This window comes from Branchiostoma lanceolatum, chromosome 4 (genome assembly GCF_035083965.1).
Source record: "Branchiostoma lanceolatum isolate klBraLanc5 chromosome 4, klBraLanc5.hap2, whole genome shotgun sequence".
NCBI lineage: Eukaryota > Metazoa > Chordata > Leptocardii > Amphioxiformes > Branchiostomatidae > Branchiostoma > Branchiostoma lanceolatum.
In genome coordinates this window covers 15,031,854-15,052,315 of record NC_089725.1, presented here as the reverse complement: position 1 = coordinate 15,052,315, position 20,462 = coordinate 15,031,854, and the positions used below count along the sequence as shown (strand labels likewise).

Below are 20,462 nucleotides of genomic sequence, written 5' to 3'. Positions count from 1 at the left end.
AATCTACTCATTTCGGTGAACTGATAAACGATAGTCTTTATTATGAGTTGCTGGAGCTGTTCACATAGCACCATACATTAGACTTCTTCTGAAAAGATAAGTCGTTGCAGAAGACTTTTACTTCTTCGATTCTCTAAACTCACGGCTAAAGAATCACATGAAAAGTACAGCTTCGTACATACATCGTATTCTTACAACTAGCAAACATTGCGCAATAATTAGTAATAATATTATCAATAACCCCAACCGGTGGCCAATAAAACTGCTTTTACCCTTTTTCTATACTGTCTTTGCCACCGATAGATCTGCTTGGAGATTAACCAATAAGTACTTAACTTTCCCTGACTCAGATCTACAACCTGAGTGATATCGATTGACAGCACCAATATAATGACATAACATGAACCAAATAATGGTTCGCATGACTTACACATTGAGTTACCTTTTAGTAACATTTGATTTTACCTACACTATCGTACCTGTATTGGATTTTATCTACATTACTTGTTAGAAAAAGTTTAAGATTAATTACATCTACAGTCATCAACAATAACCGAGAACTGTTTGATAAAATAGCTTTACATTAAGTATCTAGACATCTGTGTGCCGAAGGGCACAGTAAAGTCGACATTGAAAATCTCCACTATTGTCGGCAAGATGATTGGCATACACAAGGCTGATGACATTGCAACATTGATCAACTTTAAGAAGTACGACCTGAACATTGTTTTTGTGCGTACAATTCTAGACATGACACATTCATGTGAATTGCATTATTCCTGAGATTTAAGTGAATAAATGTATGTATGTTCAACACACATAAATTGTTTGTTTGCTTCTTCGTCAAGTAATAAGTAGTACTGGTACTCGAAATACACTTCTTGGTGTAATTTCATAGAGCTAAATTGTATTGAATATGCAATTTTGATCTGACAAAACGTATCGGTCTAACAAATTTACTTTCTCTTTCATGACCAGTACCTATTTCGGGTACCTGATTTGAAGAGAACAGATCAACTGAGTTTGAAAGATCAAGTACCAGCAATCCACTACACCATCTGCCCGTAGTCTCTACCAGTCGAGCCCAAAGAGTTGTATAAATCGACCATAATAGAGTAGATAATTGACAAGGGGACTTTGCTCCTCGCTCAAAAACTCGAGAACTGAACGTTTTCACTCAGTTTTAATATTGGACTGGCCCTGACAGCCATATTGGTGTCCTTGATTTGCATTCCAATTGACCGTACTTCAAGTGTACACGGCGTTTTAAAAATTCAATTGATAGGTTCTTATGTATCCTTCTGATCTTCTCTTCTTTTAGCTCACTAAAACAGAGGTTATTTGAGGGGGTCAGAGGATCTCGAGATGCCCGAAAACGCTTGAGCTAAGTCTCACTGCACAGAAAACTATCACGCTGTAGTTTCACTGAAATGTGATAGCTGCGTCCGACTCCATGTTGGAGTCCCCATGACGTCATGAGAAGCTCACGCAAACTACTCCTAGACAACTATCTACCCTATTTTGGTCGATTAGTCTAAAATTTTTCGGCTCGAACTTGGGGTCTCCCCGTCTCAAACTACACGTTGCCTCCATAATCGAATAAAACATTATATATGGTCAACGCTATACTGTTGTGACCTTCTCCGTTATCTGAAACGTGTGGTGACGGTCCTCCCCTAAGACGATGTTTTGTGTCAAGTGCCCCGAATCTGATGACGTCCCTTCCGTCAATGGCATGGCGTTCCTGAGCAAGATGGCGGCCAGCAGCAGAGCAGACGACAGGGAGAGCAGCCCGCCTCCCACGTAAAACAACGTGCTGTACGCGCCTGTACGGTCGTATATTGCACCTGTAGTGTGGATAGGGAAATACATTCAATGAGACACCATATGTTCTACTCCTGCAAGAAAAGTGAGAATCATACCCCTTTCAACTTTCATTCAAAATACAGCCATTTCTTTTTATGCTCCACATACTTTCATCTTGTAAAGTTTTCTCTGCCTACCCCACTGAACTTTTGGACTTTCCAGAGTAGCACTCGACTTAATAAAACTACGCAATCAAAATAGCAAGATGTCTGATACAAATCTAAGCGTCTTCCCCACAAGCCAATGTATGCCCTTCCCTAATCAGTACTTGGTGTGTTATTTGGCCCCCTTTAGACTGACGTCGATTGAAAAGTCGTGCGAAAGTTATCGTCAAGACGAGATGAAGCGTTCTAAGAACGTCCTTGCTAAGCGTCTTCCCCACAAGCCAATGCATGCCCTTCCCTCATCAGTACTTGTTGTATTATTTGGCCCTCTTTAGACTGACGACGATTGAATAGTCGTGTGACTGTTATCGTCCAGACGAGATGAGGTGTTTAAAGAACGCCCTGTCTGCGCTTGCTGTGACCATGAGGCATTGTGCGTGTTTTCTCTTCACCTAGGGACATAGGAAATCACTGATACCATCGGTCCCGCCCTCTACAGTGAACACACTACAATCAAGTCAGAAACGAGATAAGATTAGCATCTAGACTCAACTCTACCTGACAATAATGTGGTCTCCCCTTAAGCGACAGGTCACAGATGGTTAGAAGGTGAGGAGGCTTAAGGGGGCGTTCAAGTAGACTGTGATTTTGCAGAAGATTAACGACTTAGCACTGTACATCGTCAACTTCGTGACACCAGCTCTATGTAGTGATTAATCATGATGAGTGATCTGTTGTTCATATAATTGTTGTTCTGTGACGTTCTTGGTGTTGTCATTATTGCTATGACGGTTTAGAAAAAAAAGCCAACCCAACCCAACTGTTATGTTGCTGCCATCTTAGATGACGTTTCCAGCAGAATCAAGACAGGGAAAAATGAACAGAAGTGAGATAAAGATTCCACTAGGTACAGCACAATAAAAATAGATACACCAAGACCGGCCATCATAAACATAACTTAACACTGGTTTAACGCATTGCCTTGGCAACAGTTAACGTGATAAGTTAAAATCGTTGGTCTAGTTCCTAAGGAACTGGTCCAACCCATGGGCCATATCCATCCCAGAAGTTCAATGCCACACCAGTACCCACGCACAGTGAGAACTACCTCTACAGCCGTGTTGACCGTGATGCATGAACAAACAGCTTACAGCAGCTTAGAACTACTGCAAGGCAACTAATCCTATGAAAGATCGCCGTATAAATACTCGGAGTTGTCGGATCAGGGGCTTTCTTCCAGGGGACTCAAAGAATAGGGAAAGCTTTTCTAATACCTTGCCGTCTGGCACATTCGCCGGGCACGCGTTTTCCAAAGGGGTCCTGCGTTCTTTCCATTCTTACAGTTCTCAGACATGGATGAACTTATATACAATGGGAGGGAATTCTTTTCTGTCCTATTCTCTTCGATTGAAGGCAGCTATGTTATGTGTTGCAAAAGCAACAAAGGACAAAATAAGGCAAAACTATTGACAGTAACAGTATTGTGCAGTGGTATGTTTGCATTTGTGTGGTCGAGGTCTAAGTGGTGTCTATGACGTTGCTAGGATTGCCCTTCCTTTATACCTTCAGCACTTTTGTCTGATCTGCTTGATCACGTAGAACTATTCAAAACCCTGTCGTTTAATCTGTACTTGATATCAAAAGGGACAGTTACTACGGGCGAAACGTTAGGGGCTACTTTGAAAATTACTTATAGGGCGTGCCTGTCGAAAACATGATGTGATGGAGTGAGTGAGTGAAATCTAACTCAATGCCTTCGTAAAAATCATGCGAAAATACAAAAAAGGGCCCGTTCCTATTCGTCGGAAGGTCGTGAACTGAGGGCGTTCTTTGGAAGGTCGTGCTCGTGTCGTGCAAAATTCAGGTGCCTTGTTACGGAAAAGGATGTCTTAGATACTTGTAGTGGCCGGTTAATTCATAGAGTTCTTGAAAATTCTACGATATCAAAATCATAATATGTCATACATTCGCTGCCCTAGGTGTAGGAGCAATAGTAATCGTAATCGTAAGGCGCCCTGGCTAACGACGACGACGATGATCACACAAAAAGGGAGTTGAAATATTTCCACATAGTGTCGTTTTATTACGATCCTCCTCACGATAGAGAATTCGTTAAGAGGGTGAAGCACTGTGAAAAGTTATCCTTATCATCACACATCTCACGCCTGTTGAGCAGCATTCCCAATTAAACGCCATCTTATCTCACGTCCCCTCAGGTCTATATGTGTACCTGTCAGTAAGGCAAACCCTCTTGGGAAATACGAGATCACTGTATGTTGTTGCATCAGCAAAAATTGTGGCTCAATCAAAAGCAGTTTGATAGAAGAGGACATAAGGAAACGAAATCGGGAAGCTGGTGGAATTAGGGTTTTGTTGAACTGGCACAGAAGGTCTGTTCCGTAGCATTAGCAGCGAAGGTTGTCTCGCATAGGATAATCCCAGATCAGAGTATCAAACTCCAATGCTAGACAACATCCAACTGACCGCATCAGCCAGTGTCGAGTAAAGCCCTGATGACATGGCACATGTATGTAGAACCGGGAGGTCTCTCGGCGAAAGGTCACCACGAACTATCTTTGCAATTGTTTGGTGATTGACAGGTAGATAAGCCGATAAAATGCATTGAATAAAGGATGGAACAAAGAGTAATTGATGTGATGTGTCAACAACCGTACAGGAGCTTGGTTTGTTAATTTGTTGGTTGGTTGTTTTCATTACTACTACTACTGTACTGATTATGGTTTTTCCATGGACAGGAAATATATTTTTGGCAAAGAATAGTATGAAGATATGTAAACGCCTGACAACAATATATGATGGAGCATGCAAGACGTTAGAATGGATTGACCCCCCCCCCCTCTAGAATTCAAAATATGGTGGGGGAGGGGGTATTCCTATCTTTAATAAAATAAAGGATAGCCCAAATACATGTAGCTCTTTTAACGACTGTCACAGATGAACCACCAAAAATAGTTACTCAAGCAACTGTCACAGATGAAGTATACCATGCATGCCATCTAAGGCTGCATCAGTGTGCGCATTCTTAGGTTATCTCCACCCGAACACCGTGAAACAAGCGGAGGACTTTGCTGGAATTGCCTACCCAATTAGGGAGGAGGAAAAAGTGGAGAATTATCAAATTCCATTCGATCCATTGCATTTCAAATTTTCGGACGTGGCGTTTGATGTCTTTCGCTTTAGCGACCGAATTACCAACAAAAGAATAGCTGTGAAATCACAGAAGTGTTAGATTCCTAATTGAGATAAGAGTCGGTGCACAAACAGGAGCATTAGATGGAAGCGCTAACAAGCTCGTTATCTTTTCAACGCTTCTAATTTGGTGGAGCTAGATGATTAGTCGGGAAGAAAAATGTAACTTTACTTACCACACGTCTTAATGAGGTTTAAATCATGACGAGGATATTTCGTCATACAATTTGAGTTAGAAGCATGGGTCCAAAATGATCGTCAGGCCGTAGCTGTTGAGGGAGTTGATCTAAGCATTTTTTAACCATGATTCTTGATCTAACAATACCTTCCCCCCGTCCGCTGCCACCAATACATCCGGGTTCTTACCACGGTACCCCCGCTGCCACCAATGTCACCACTACATCCGGGACCTTACCTGCGATGGTTGGGCCGATGACGCCGCCCAGCCCCTGAGAGCCGATGGAGAAGGGCCAGGTGGAGTCCACGTTCTCAAGGCCGAACAGCTCGGAGTTAACCACGTACACCAGGCATGTAATAATGGCTGTGCATAGTCCAATCACTGAAATGATAAGAAACACGTTACACCCTTTGAGTGACCCTTTATGTGTCAGCCTTTGATATATCCAACTAATGATACAATCTATCTCTGAAAATAATGAAAAACGGCGGTTTACTTTCCCTTTTCCTCTTGTCTCCTTTCGCCCTCTTTCCTTCACTTTTTTCGATTTCTGCTTCATGTCTTCTTTTAGAAAGCTTTCACCGTTGGTTGACGTCCAATCCATTGAATTCTAGTTTTCCTTAGCTCCGTTTCTTTGTGAACCGTTTTGTCCTTGTTTCTTTTTCTTTACGAGTAGAATATGTTTAAACTAACATAGCAGTGGCGTAGTGATATAAGACGTAATGGTGCAGTGGTTATTAGGAATCCTCAGCACGCTTTTGGAATTGATAAATGGTGGTCTCGAAGAAGTCATTTTCGTAATCTATAAATAGTTGTCTTGAAGACGTGACTCCTCAAATGTTTCCAATCAACATATCGTACGGAGAGATAGCTCTCATGTTTATGAACCGATACAGCGTGGCAAAGAGAAAAGGTCATCTGACATACCTATCACTCAAGTCTACTCATCCGGAATTGAACTCTCTCTCTTGTCAGACAGAATATAGTATAGCCTATAGGCACCTTGTTTAAATGTTAGAAATACACCCCCATACACTCACAGTAAATGTGCTAGGTTTGGATATTAAAAACGCCCCATTCTCCCTTTGGCAAATTTGGCATAGGCTCGTATTGCTTTTCGTAGATTCAAACATTGTAGTTTCCTTTGTAGTATGCTATCGTCGTTATACTTATAGCGCTAGTCAACACTGACGAACCCCCTTTTATTCTCCATTAGTTAGTTCATTAAGCTAAGAATGCGGCAAATGTAATTTTCCATGGCTGTCGACAGATTCGACGATACCAAGAATTATTTTCAACATGTATGCTGCCCTGAACGTGCATTGCAGAAATATTATGATTAGCATAATTTTGAACATACGTGCGCATCTCTGATACAATAAGTCAGCGTAATCTTCTATCAAAGCGTTTACTGGCAACTCTAAGAAAGTTTGGAGCAGCGCAGCGTCGCGAGTCACATATAATCTCTTCATCCACGGAAAAATCGGCATAGTGCCAGTTAAAACATGTGCTCACTGGTTCAAGACAACAGAAACATGTATCTGTCACGCGCCTCTGCCTGGAGGTATTTCTCTTGCTGTCGCTGACTACGTAGCATATGTGTTGTGGGAACAACCCGTGTGTGGACTCAACCGACAACCAGCCACTTTCCCTTTGTTGACGTGGAAAGAACAATATGCCGTGTCCAGAGTAACTCACTACAACAAATAGGGACGAGTGAGCGAACCAAAGCGATGGGAGAGAGGTAATTAAAGAGGGGACGACACGGTCAAAAACTGCAAGTTTGGGAAGATCTTCAATTAGATTCTGGTCACGAAGCTTTATTGTGTTCTCCTCTGTGAAGAAGCACACACAGCAAACAAGCTTGACAAGAGGAAAATACAAGATGCATTATACCAACACTTACTAACCAACATCTTCTCCGAGGTTAGCAACCTGTATTTTCTTCTTTGTCTCTTTCCATCAGAGGGGATCCACCAACAATACCGACAAGGAATGCCCTACTGCCCTACTATTCAACCCCGAATACTAGCAGCAGAAACTTCATTGTTCCACCGTTCTTTACATAACTGAGAAGAAGGGTAGCTTTGGGCTGCATAATTTGGGAATTGCATCATTGCAACACACGGCAAGATCCATGAGAGATCAGTGTGTGCTATATGTAGGATATGGACAATATCTAGTACAACACTTTCTTGTTATCACTCGTTATCAAATAATTTTCCAGTAACTCAATTCATTAAACGTAACGTTACGTCTTTCATGCAAGTGACAGTCGCTGCGGTAAAAACAGCCGCATCATGGATGAGACTCCAGTCCTTATTCCTCCAGAATCTTATCAAACCTCCAATTTACAGCTAAGATTATCCACGCTTTTGTTATGAAGAAAGACTCGTTGTTTAAACAAGAAGCTTTTCGCACGACTGGCAAAATTTATCATTGGTATGGTGAACAGATACAGCTAAGCTAAACTATACTTGAGTTTAGACGCCTCCATAGCGTGGTGCATTGCTGTAGAGTCCCGGATGTTCGTCCATCTTGGATGGCTAGTACGATGAGCAGCAACAACTCAAGAAAGTATCATCAGGCTACAACGACACCCTCCAGTGTGGATTCGAGCTGCTAATGATCCCAATTTCTTCACTAATAAAAATGTGTATGAATATTATATTTCTCCAAATACCAGTCAATCGTTTTCATTCGTTCTTCCATTTATCCCTCAACCCCAATCATTTTTTTCAGTTTTTTATTGAAAGTTTTCTTTCACATTAAAATGCTTTAATCTCTTTATACCCTTGTCATACCTGATAATCAATCATTATTTCAATAGAAAAGTAGAAACATTCAGATGAAAGAACATCTCTCCAACTTTTTAATTACTTAATTACTTTCTGGACTAATGCATGGTGTGAAGGTTTAAGGAGGATAGAATGAGATTACTTGATGATATGAGAGTATGGAATGTGCTCTACTAGGTTAGTTTCCACTAAACGCATTCCATCACTGTTTATCTCCAGGCATTAGTAACGTCTATGCAGAAGGAGAATTAGCAATATAATGGCTCTGGCAGCAAAAGAGAGATTGATTTAATGGAGTATTCATCTATCTTACCACCAGGACAGACGCCTCCGGGTAGAACGAACAATACATGTCCCTGGGATGTGGGTTATTGGTACGTTTGAACGGTCGATGATGTTACAAAATAACGAAACCAGTCTTGTATAAGACGGTGGTTGAATTGATGCTACCAGAGCGTAGTCATTTGAATATACTGTTCACGTACATATATCAGATTGTTCGTGGCGTCCACCTCCAGCAAGTCGCAGAGCTACCATGGAGTCCTGTCTAATTTTGTCCCGCATGATTTGGTATGATTATTGGCACGGTAATATTTTGCTCTAAGTTGTCCTTACGTCTGCAGAAGCGTCCAACATGCCCATGAGCTTTATGGTAAGGAATAACAATGGCAGGTATATGAAATAGGGCAAGAATATATCTACATGGCATCCTTGCCCCAATTGTTTGATGTCTATGCACAAAAAATGTCCCGACGGACACACCCGTGGCAAAGCCATAAATTATGACATTATGTTAAGATACAACAAGGATTATGACTGAAATAGCGAAGTCTATGATCATCACATTATCTTGCTCCAACTGTTGCCCGAGATATATAAATATAACAATGTATCAAAATTCCAGAATCATCATAAAGCAAGGATCTGCATTCATTACTTTTCCTGCTCTAATTTTTCGATATCCCTTTATCTCCGTCCTATGCCCTTCTAACCCCGATAACACATTCTTGACAACCCATTAATCAAAGGCTTTATGACGATAATTGAAACATGTGACATAACTTTGCCTACGTGACAATCGCTCGCTCTAATTGTGTTTTCCGTCCTTGAAAGCGTCTTAGTTTCTCGAAGAGCACCTCTGGCGAGGATATAACTCACAGAGCTATCATAATGGTCAGGTACATCGATGTGCAGGGGTTACAATAAGGCAATAGTTCAACCATGATTAACTTTAAAACGATCTACAGCTGGATACATGAACGTGATATCGGGCACGTATACAATTGATTAACTGCATGTGGTTCTGGTTTGGCAAAGAATTAATTTAGATCGAAGTTCAAATATATGTACATGTAGTCCCCGTAGTGATGATAATAGGAAAGCTCTCTCGAAACATTCATAAAAGTCATATACATTCACGCCACAGGCTTCTTGGCGTCATCAAACAAATAAGTAGAGAAAAACAGGAAAGAAAGGCATGATATAGTGACTTACTATAGGCTTCCAGACGAAACCTGAAGATTGGAGAGAGAAGAAAGACAAGTGTCACAAAGAATTAGAGCAGACAGGGACACTTGGAAAGAATAACTTTTAGACACACTTAGGTGTAGGTAGAGATATGGTAGAACGATTGTAGAAAGACGAAGAAGTAGAAATTCTAACACAACGAGTGAATTGAATTGATGTCTGCTAAGAAAGTTAAACAAACTAGAATAAGAAGGAAAAGCCAGCTTACCGAGTGCGTATATGATCATGCCGGTGAAAGTGGTGATGAGGAGGCAGCTGAACGTGTCCACGGCCATGACCAGGGCAGCGGCTGGGAACAGGTAGGCCTTCGGGAACGGGAGGATGTCGCCCAGCACTCCGCACAGCAGCCGCCCGGCCAACTCCGCGAACCCCGCCACGGACGCCACGATCACACCGCGGTTCTCTGGAATGCCTAGAGTTGTCATGTATTTGATCTGTGGCACGAAAGAAATGTAAACGTTCTAGATTTTAGTTTGATCTGTAATTATTTCGTTTTTTTTAATACATCATGATCATGGTTAATTTCGAATCATAATGGACAACCAAGTTGCTCTGTGGTATGAAAGTCAATATACTCCTTTGTAACGGATGTTTTCTCCCAGAGTAATTTTGCGCTATGAAGTTATTCATGATGATATTCATTGTGTATTCATACTTACCAAATGAAAGAAGGGGAATAGCAGCGACAAGCAGAGCACCACGTTTGCAAAAATCCAAAGAAGAAAGCCAGGGTTGGTCCAGACTTTTCTTCTGAAGACACTTTGAAGATGACTTGTCTTTTTTTCTTTTCCTTCCTTCGTTGAGGTTGAATTTGTCTCAGACGATGTTTCGCCTTTTGACGTATCTGTCTGTTCCATTAACTTTTCCGTAGCTGCAATATCATCCTTATCGCAAGGCTTCGCTAATGTACGGGTTTCGTCGTGGCGGTCGTGCGAATCATCACTTGCAGTATCCGAGTTTCCGTCAGGTGGCGCTACAAAGGCACAGCAGCAAAGAACACCTTTCACGAGTATCACGGCAGCAAGGATTCGGTAGGTGTTCCTGAGGCCGACCGCCGACAGAATGGCTTCCGTTACAGGGTTCATCACAAGTGTACCTTTAAAAGAAGAAAAGGAAATCGTAGTAATTCAGGGGACGCGGTTTACATGGTCTAAGTGATATTCAGTCCATGGACCTTGTGGTGAAGTATTGCTTTTGACGTGTATGCCTGTTCTGTATGTGATTCTGTACGTGTGTGCGTGTGTGTTTGTGTGTGTTTCCGCACTCGTATTGTCCACATTCGTAACTAAAGAAGCGAAGGATGGATTGTAGTCATATTCGGTATGTTGGTAAAACAAAGAACATCAAGTTCTATTTTAGTTGGCCTCACTAACGGCTTTCATTGGTACTGCAGTGGATATACTGGTTTTGGCATCTCAATGTTTGGGCATGTTTCGTGCATATAGTTTAAGTGGCAAGTAGCTTTTAGGTTCAGGAAAAAGTGGTGTTGGTTTATTGTGTCACCTAGTGTTTTTTATTGTGTTTAAATATGGTGCAAATGATCACAAGAGGTCGGAGACCTCATATCTCCATGAAATATTTCACTTAGAGTGGACGATCATGTCTATGGAGCCAAATCATTCAGAAGCAGAAAGATACAACATCCGTACCAAAAGCGAAACCAGTTGACGCCAGACAGCATGCCAAGCTGCGGTGCCTGTGTTGAAAGTGTGCCCCCACCAGGTTGATGGAGGCATTGAAGACGAAGTTGGCTCCCAGGCCGTACAGGAGGCTGTAGGTGAAGAACATGTAGGCGATGTGCGGCACGAAGGACGTGGTGAGGAGAGAAGCGCTGCAGAGGACCACGCCGCACAGCGACACCTAGCGGAATATGCAGGCACGACGCCGAAAAGGAAACATCAGTGACAATATCACGGCTCGCATCAGTTTGGGGGTTCCCAGAGGATGTCATACATATAATCGTATCAACATGACCTTTAGATTCAAGCTTAGTGGCGTATATAAACATGTAACGACATGACTTAATTAGATATGGGTATGATAGGCTTAGACATGAATTCTTTCTTCTTAACTGTACTGCGTTTTTTCCTGCTTCGGCAAATCTGAAAATCCAATGGCCTTACAGTCATACATGTAACGTTACCTCTCTACCCGTTTTGGATTTAAATATAGCTAAACCTGATCTTTTCTTTGATTTAATTGGATCTGGATCACCGTTGTGACAACAAAGCGACAAAGATGGCTAGACTGACCTTACGGTGGCCGAAGCGTAGAAACAGAGGTGTTGAGAGCGGAGACGCCAGGCACAGCAGTCCGTACGCCACAGAACCGATCCATCCTGCACAAACAGCACGACATGGGGCACTCAGTTTTCTTCATACAAACTATTCTATTTCCCTCAAAGACTCATTTCATCCCATGCTTTTCGATTCAGGCGCACACCCTGTCCATCACAACTCTTTTAACTTTCTCCCCGCTGCCTTTCCCCTTAGTCCATACAAATTTGGTGCCAATCGGCTGCCTTAGTAGGCTGACTAGGTTAAAAGCTCAGCCTGCATGCCTTCCTTGGGAGCATACAACTTAAATCTATTGACCGCTTGCAGCTCATGAGCTAATTTTGCCATTTCAATGAGGAAAACATTGCGTTAGTTTTTGAAACCTCGCCATTGTTACAGAAAATTAGATAGCATGCAATGAGAGGCCCATTTTTCTTGTATCATTTGACAGAATTAGAACAAGGTCGCTTCCTTGATCACAATTGCGATAAACATCATCAATATTTAACCACTGTCATATATAGGATACCAATCTATCACCTCTAACATGTGTCTAAGCCCAGGAGTCTTTGTATGCAAACTGCATCGCATTTTACGACGTCAACTTTGAACCAACTTATATTCTTCTAGACTTCTAAAATACATAACCTCCTCAGAAGACGTCATGGCTGGCTCGTTTAAGAGGTTGGATTGGATTGAGAGTATCGATGTGTCACATATTCTTCATGTGTATAATTGCATACTGTTTGTTCCGCTATTTATGCATCCACGGCAACACTATTGTTAAGATGACATTTCAAAGAGGGCACGTGGTTAAATCGACATCACGCGGTCAATGACCTTCGATCAAAAGAAAAGAACTTTATTGCGCGACTATTGTAGCAGGTACAAAAGTATGGCAACAACAGTAAACATAGAACAAGACAAGTATGGAATAAAATTATTCACTACAACAAAATAATCTGTTAATCGTCAGAAGGTCGCCGACATTTCGATATTTCAGAATTGCGAGCTCCTTTATATTGTAAACCTGAAAATCTACCCTGCTATATTGGACAGACTCGGCAACTCACTCTCTAACAGTCGCGCAATGATCAACATGACACCGGCCCGGTATTGTTGGCGAAAAACGTCCATCAGAGCTCGGACTCGTCGGGCGAGCTAGTTTCCTGCTGTGTGACACCCCTCTAACACCCTTTATCCTACCCAGGTGTGCAGATATATGCAGATCCATACTATTACTTATCCATAGTATTACATACTATGATAATGACGACGAGTATTACTGTCGAAAAGGTAGTCGAGACCAGCACATGTAGAATAAGACCAATCGGAAAAAAAGATGGTTGTTAGCAATGTAAGGAACAAAGAAGTCACGGACAATAACTGGCACCAGCAAACTGTGCACGTGTAAGGGCAACGTCCTCGAAAAGGGCTTTAGTGCGTCAATAACCTTATAGTGGTTTAATACATGTATACTATAGTACGGTCTGAATGGGGTAGAGAATGATATCGAAGAAGTCCCCATTATATAAGAATATGTAGCCATAAATTGTACATTGAAACCGCGGAAGGTGTAAAATTCCCCGTGATCACAGGTTTTGTCCATTCTGCCCAAATGAAAATGAAGACGAAAGTCACTTTATCGTGGATTGTTCAATATATGAGGATAAACGCTCAAAGCTATTCACCTTTATTTCCACTTGTTCAAGTGAATTCAATGTGCTCCGTTCTGTTGATAGATTCAATTACATACTACGAGGTAATAATCCTTACTGTGTACAGATAGGTCAATGCATCAAAGAATGTTTGGACATTAGAACAAGCAAAGTTTAAGTTTACGATACGTTAAATTTCGATATGTTGCTCTATCCCATATGATTGTGTGAAATCAAACTCATTTGTATGCACCTATTCGTTTGTATGTATGTATGTATGTATGTATGTATGTATGTATGTATGTATGTATGTATGTATGTATGTATGTATGTATGTATGTATGTATGTATGTATGTATGTATGTATGTATGTATGTATGTATAGATGTAGTAGACATTACGAAAGTCGCTTTACTTTTGTTGTGTCAATAAAGATTGCATATAACCCCTGCATCTCGTCCTCACTCTCGGTGAGTCGGGCTTGTCTTGATCATAATGTTTATGACTCATGGACAAAAGGCGATGATTCAGACCTCATTCATGCAACATGCAACCTTGAAGCGGCCTTCAGGTCTCATTACGTGGTAACAATAGTGTAAAAGTATATGTACATTTTCAACTGCTAAACGTTGGAAGAAATCCCTTCAACTTTCATATTCATATTTGGAAACTCCGACAAACATAAGTGCGCTGTTGCTAACGTTATTAATATGTGTAGTCATGAATCAAAATATTGTCCAGTTCAGTAAGAGACAAGACAAAGGACAGCAGCCATTTTTCTCTTCCAATGATATTGTCCGACATTGTATTCATTATATACGTAGGCTTATCCATATACTACTGTAACATGAGGATATAATTTAAGAAATTTACATAGTAACAAATTAACAATTAGTCCCAACAGTTGTCTGCATAGACTTCGAGAGAATTTATAATTCTGCTCAAGTGATCTTTCCACAAATGTTGTCGACTCCGATGAGCACGCGTTGACACGCGGTAAGACTAAGAGCAAGGCCACATTCGCAAACTGGGGGCATTCTTGGGATATTCGTGCGTTTGTCGTGGGAAATACTTTTTACCAAAAAAGTTGTCTTAAGATCTTTGTCGGCGGTTGGCTCTGTCACAGCCTGACTGCCAATCGTACAGCCAACAAAAATCGTACGACGGCCTCTGACATACGAAGTATATCACACACAAACACACACAAACACCTACGACATACGAAGTCACACACACACACTCAAATAAACAAGCAAACAAACACACACACACGCAAGCACACAAACACACACACACACACGTCACGTCTTCAGAACATACCTGTAACGGCTGCTCCACCAAACAGCTGACTCTCCAACTGTTCAAACAAAACCCCGTAACTCGTGATCACCCCAATGACCGGCATAAACAAGACAGGAACGACACAGACGATCAGCCAAGAACGCCAAGACCGCATCTTTCTATTTCTTTTGTGCGTGGGAAGGGGACGGGTAGAGTGGTACACAGTCGTACTACTCAGAAGTTTGATTGATCAGGCCTAGGGGAAAATACTGTGTTTCCGGTTACCCGACCGACCCTGGTGAAAATCTGCCGACCCTACACTTTTTCGACAATTTTCGATGATCTGGCATCCCAGTGATGAATTTCAAGACAGACTTCCTGCATCTCACACTGTGTAACAGATTAAGACTTTGAATAGTTGATTTAATGGTGTTTTTGCCCAGTTTACCAATATACTTATGCTTGTACAATGTACATTTGTATAACTTCAATAAGGTGTTCAAGATACCAATGTCTTGATGCATTACAGTTTTACATTGTTTAAGTGTATTTGCTAGATCACATCGGTTGAAATCTAAAAAAAGGGAATCCCTACCTACCGATCCTATTTTATTCAGGGCAGTAATCGGAAACAAAGCATGTTTTTTCTTAGGCCTTACACAATTGTGTTGCTGCTGGCGGTGGAGAAATAAGTTGCCTAACTGGTTTCTACGTGGCATTTGACCAGGTCAAAGGGCGACTGTATTATTGGCTGCTAAGAAGACATAAGACAGCAAAATGCAGGTCATGGCCATATCATGTAAATATCCATCGGGTGCTTCGTGATATGACATTCGCGACATCCAGCCGTAAATAAAGGACGTAATTCAACATTCGGGCTATTATAAGTCTCATATCCATGCAAATGTTGACGACTCTTCAAGCCGATCTTATGCCAAGATATGTAAAGAAAAAGTGACAAATAGAGAGACCAACAAAAGACACCTAAAATGACGTTCAAAACAAGCAGGGGCATAACCACCTGGAAAGAGTACATGTAGCATTTTTGTGTCGATAAAGTTTTCTTTCAGTGTTCACAAAAGAATAGATTCAAATGTGGATGTTTGTTGTAATTCTGGTACTTCTTGGGTCTAGCAAATGTAGCAAGTCTTGATATGTAGGATAGGACAATACCGAGTTAAACTGGATGCCGCAGACTGTTTCCAGGGCTTACATCTTGCCGAAGGTCTAACACAGGGGGCTGTGGCAAAATTTAATCGGGGATATGTTAGCCCTGAGGCCGAAGAGCTGGTCTGTGTAGGCCCTGAAAACAGTCTGCCATCCAAACTGGAACCGACCGTATCACCTGAGGGCAAGTAACCCGTTCCTGTGGCTGACGGCAAGCTGTCTTAGTGGCATAATTTGATAATTTGTACGACTTAGAAATGCATTCAGTAGAAATCCATGTTAAGTACGGGGTCATTGTGTATATAATTGGTTGGGATACATATGCAATATAGTACGTATGAAGGAATTTCCAAGCAGATGAGCGGTCGGGGCTGGGTTTTTTTATACCTGAGTGGATACCTGGCGCACGATTTTTTGTGCCTCGTCTCCCGCGCGCTACATATACCCCCCCCCCCTATTTTGCCCCTGATGGGGCTATATGGGGGTACCCCATGATGATGATGATATTGCCATACATTGTCCCAGTTGCAACTGTCGCACAATTAAGTTCTTCTTCACTCGTATATTCACCATTTCGTAGCCTTCGGCGAACCATGAGAAAGCGTGCACCATTAGAAATAGCCCTGACCGCACAATCTTCTTGAAGATTATATTTGATCATGTTATTGATGATGTCCTGGAGCAATACGCGCAGATTAGTGCAATGCGCAGATATCCCGCTAGGTGGCTCGGAAATATCTTCTTAGTTGTAACTTGTAGCCAGCTGACTTGTGCGCACGAGGAGCACACTACTACACCCTTGTAGCGTACGCTTGTTAAATAGATTTTCCTTGTTGTAATACATATATCTGCCATTTCATCATCTCCAAGCAGATGTTTGAGTGGCTAAAATCGTCACATCGTTCCGTTGAAATGAAAATAAAACAAAAATGGCTTCATCGAAGTAATTCAGGATCTAGGAAGGACCTTCTTTAACTACATCGATAAACGTTAGACATCCAGGTAGAACATTACATAATACAGAATAAATCAAATTCAGCACAAAATAGAATATTCAGATATGATCCACTATCTTTCGTCAGTGACTGAGTGACTTCCTAACAAACACTGGATAATCAACTACATGTATTTTGCAGCCTGGGAACAAGACGATTTTGACCAGTTGCCACAGGGCAGGGGCTTAATCTAGAAGTGCTTAAGCCAGATGCATTTTGTGTATATAAGGTTTCGCAGACGATCGTCTATAACCTCCTTGGTCTATTCAAGCAGCTCAGTTGTTTCGGATCCTTCGCATCAGGGCGTGCCTGTTAAATCCCCCCCCCCTTTTTTAACCGTAGTACTTTTTAGTAATTGGTCACCAAAATGACCGGATCAATACAACTGATCATTTCCACGACAGACAAATAAAACTGCGTAACAAAGATTAGTCCTCGAATGTGTTTTCTTTGCAATTTCTGGGTCGCTGGTGGCTTGAGAGCATGATGGATGGAACCTGTTATCTTCCAGCTGTTTTCGCATTGTGTTTTCTTTTCGGCTTAGGGATGATCCAGGAAGAACGGTAGGCATGTGCAGGGGGGGGGGGGGGGAGAGCAAAACTGGGGGAAGAACGGTGCAAAACCGTCAAAAATATACTGCTGTTGTGCCCAGAATGCACAGGTAAGTTACGCGTACACACACGCGCACACACAAACACACACAATTTCCTAGTATCAGCGCTTCAATACAAGTAGTGCAGGTGTGGTAATGTCATACCAGAAAAACATGCGTTTGTGTATTTTCCGTTGTTCCGGGCGTGTGTAACACAAAAGAGATACAAGAACAAATTCAATGTTCTGTGCATGCCTGTCAGCAAATACTTACCGCTCCAATTCCTATTAATGGTAATTTTGTTTGTTTATTTGTAGCATGGTTTAAAATGTACCGTTATAATTACCTATTGTTTACTGTGCAAGTCGATTAGTTCCAATGACCTACCGATATATTAGTCTACAGGTTAATGTTCAACACGTGCTTGCTTGCTGGTCAGGCTTCGTAACTACGTGTTTATTTCCAAGCAGATGGGGGAGGCATTCAGTGACGAAGAAAAACACAAAACACACGGCTTATAACGCGGACAGAGAGCTATAGGTACACATACAACAAGGCGAAGCCATACATCTGCTTGGTGGATTACGATGTTTCTGCATCAGACGTTTCAGACAGATGAGAAAGAGACAACCGCGCTGAGTGATTTGTTGACAGGCATGCGTGTTTAACCTGGGTGCCATCCTCAGCGGTTCAGTATGTAAGGATGGTACCCATGCTAATAAAGTTTGCCATGTGATTACAATTAGCTGTGACCGCGCTGAAACAAAAACACACTCGAGTCTGCTACCCTGGGTACTAACGTTAGCGTTCAAAAAATCATGACCCACATATTACTAACTTCTCTCTTATAAAATCGAAAGCAAAACCTGTCAAGAATTACAAAAAGCCAAGAAGAAAGGCTGTGAGGCTATCACCAGTGTACATTATGGGGTATGGGGTATAGCACTCAGTAAACAATAACCGTTGTCGATGGAATAATGCAAATTATTGTGGGTCCTCTAAACACATGAATTGTCTATTTTTGTTGTTTAGTTGCCCGAGTAGGCTACAAAACCAGTGTATATAAAACTATCCAAGATTGTCGAGGTTAGCAAATGCTGTAGAAAACGTGATCCAAAGATATCGAACAGTAAACAATGCTTACTCAGCAAAAAAACGCAAGTCGTCTGTGATCTTGCTATGACAGAGGCTACAATCTTTAAACGCCATATCATGTACTTTCGTGACTCACGGTGTATATTATTAACTGGATGAGAAGCCTTACCTATGACCGTGGAGTTGGTGCCAAACTCCTGCTCTAGTTTGAGGAACCAGGCCCCGAAACTAAGCATGGTACCGAAGATTGACGTGGAGGTCAGCAGTGTACATACACACACCAGCCATGCTTTCCCCTGGACCCCGCAGAACAACAGCCGTAATCTATCGTTCCAATTCATCCTCGGAGAGATCTTTATACATTGTCCTCTTGTGTGTGCAGATTTTGGCGGGGTTTAGCCGTGCCCTTGCCCGCAATCAGATTATCATTTTTCCAAGATCTGACACACGCGCGCTCGATATCTTCATAGGCATCTGGGTGAACTCCGATGTAGGTCAACTAGGGTTTTCCGACATCTGTGGATCGCTACAATGTCCGGTTGTAGATTTCTCTCTCCATTCTGTCTACAGTCCGTCCACAGTGCTGTCGTCAGCGCAGGCGAGACCTGACACAAATCTGCCGAGGAGCCGACCTAGCACGTTGGTGACATGTGATGCTTTGAGTGAATAGCAGCCGGCTTTTCAGGAATCTCCGTGGCTGCCCGTAGTGCTCTATCGTCCAAATCGTGATCCCGAATTCCACAAGTTCGATTTGCATAACAACGAAACAAGACCACAATGGACAGGCATAAGGACGTGGAAGAACACAGAAACTGACCACAATGGTCAGCTGATACAGACCCTCTACCCTCTGCCCTCTTGAGATGGGGTCAGTGACCGTCAGTCAGCTGGACAACGGTCCGCAGCACGAGTGTCCTATGCGCGGGTCTCTGTGTGACTGGTAAATATTAGCCGATGGGCGTTGAGCAAGCTGTTGCCGTCCGAATGCAGTGCAAAATATGCCCTTCGGCTTTTGTATTCTTTTTGTAATATTGCAACAAAGAAAACGGAAGATCTGTTTTTGTACTGTATTAAAGTTGTTGTAGGAATGGTGCAAAAGTTACTTAAAAAGTATGTGCCTACTAATAAATACTTTTCCTGCTCTGATGGAAGCGATTTCAATGAAAATTCCGGTGCATATTTTCTCAGATACAACAATTAAACCAAATGTTTAGGCAAACAGGTGCTAATCACTTAACTTGGACAGTTGTACACACGAATTGCTTACGTATGCAGTTTTGGGAGGCAGGAGTACAAACTCAATTGCACCAAGGTTGCACCAATCAAAATTCTGAAAAGAACACACGGGGTCTACACATACCGATCTCGTTTCCCCGCGCAACTCCATCAAAAAATATAAACGTACAGATGCAGAATGAAAACATAAAAACGACAAATTAGACACTGGTAACGTTATGTACACAACAAAAACGAAACAAAGGCAAGAGTGCATCAAACTACTAATGGCCCACTAATGTATCTGGTGGGATTTCCCCAGGATAATCTTTAAGCAGCTGTATGGACAGAAGAATCGTCTACAGTGTCATATCCTCCTGAAGTAAGACCTAGATTGTGTGTACTGGCACGCTACACTCACACATCTGTAAAGGGAGCAGAGCTCTACTTTTTATGATTGCGTGATTCTGTGTCAAACAAGGACTTTGGTCCGTACTCCA

At 42.0% G+C, this 20,462-nt stretch overlaps 1 protein-coding gene across 2 annotated transcripts; it reads right to left on the bottom strand.

Moving 5' to 3' along the window:
* Positions 1-10: 10 nt before the first annotated feature.
* LOC136432822 (monocarboxylate transporter 7-like) lies at positions 11-19,640 on the bottom strand. Of its 2 annotated transcripts, none has more exons than XM_066424347.1 (7): positions 18,917-19,640; positions 11,936-12,021; positions 11,333-11,543; positions 10,343-10,779; positions 9,892-10,117; positions 5,596-5,739; positions 11-1,847 (listed from the first exon to the last, which is right to left on the bottom strand). In XM_066424347.1, exons 1-7 carry the CDS (start codon positions 19,086-19,088, stop codon positions 1,624-1,626), a joined length of 1,500 nt encoding a protein of 499 aa, XP_066280444.1. In that variant the 5' UTR covers positions 19,089-19,640; the 3' UTR covers positions 11-1,623. The 2 variants fall into 2 exon arrangements, with proteins under 2 accessions (XP_066280444.1, XP_066280445.1); XM_066424348.1 differs by lacking the exon at positions 18,917-19,640 and adding an exon at positions 14,938-15,540.
* Between the last annotated feature and the right edge of the window lie 822 nt (positions 19,641-20,462).

Coding starts and splice junctions, on each gene's coding strand:
- LOC136432822 (XM_066424347.1), bottom strand. CDS start 19,088: ATGAATTGGAACGATAGATTACGGCTGTTGTTCTGCGGGGTCCAGGGG. Junction 12,022..18,916: donor CACCAACTCCACGGTCATAG/GTAAGGCTTCTC, acceptor CTGTTTGTGCAG/GATGGATCGGTTCTGTGGCG. Junction 1,848..5,595: donor CATCGGCCCAACCATCGCAG/GTAAGGTCCCGG, acceptor TCCACACTACAG/GTGCAATATACGACCGTACA.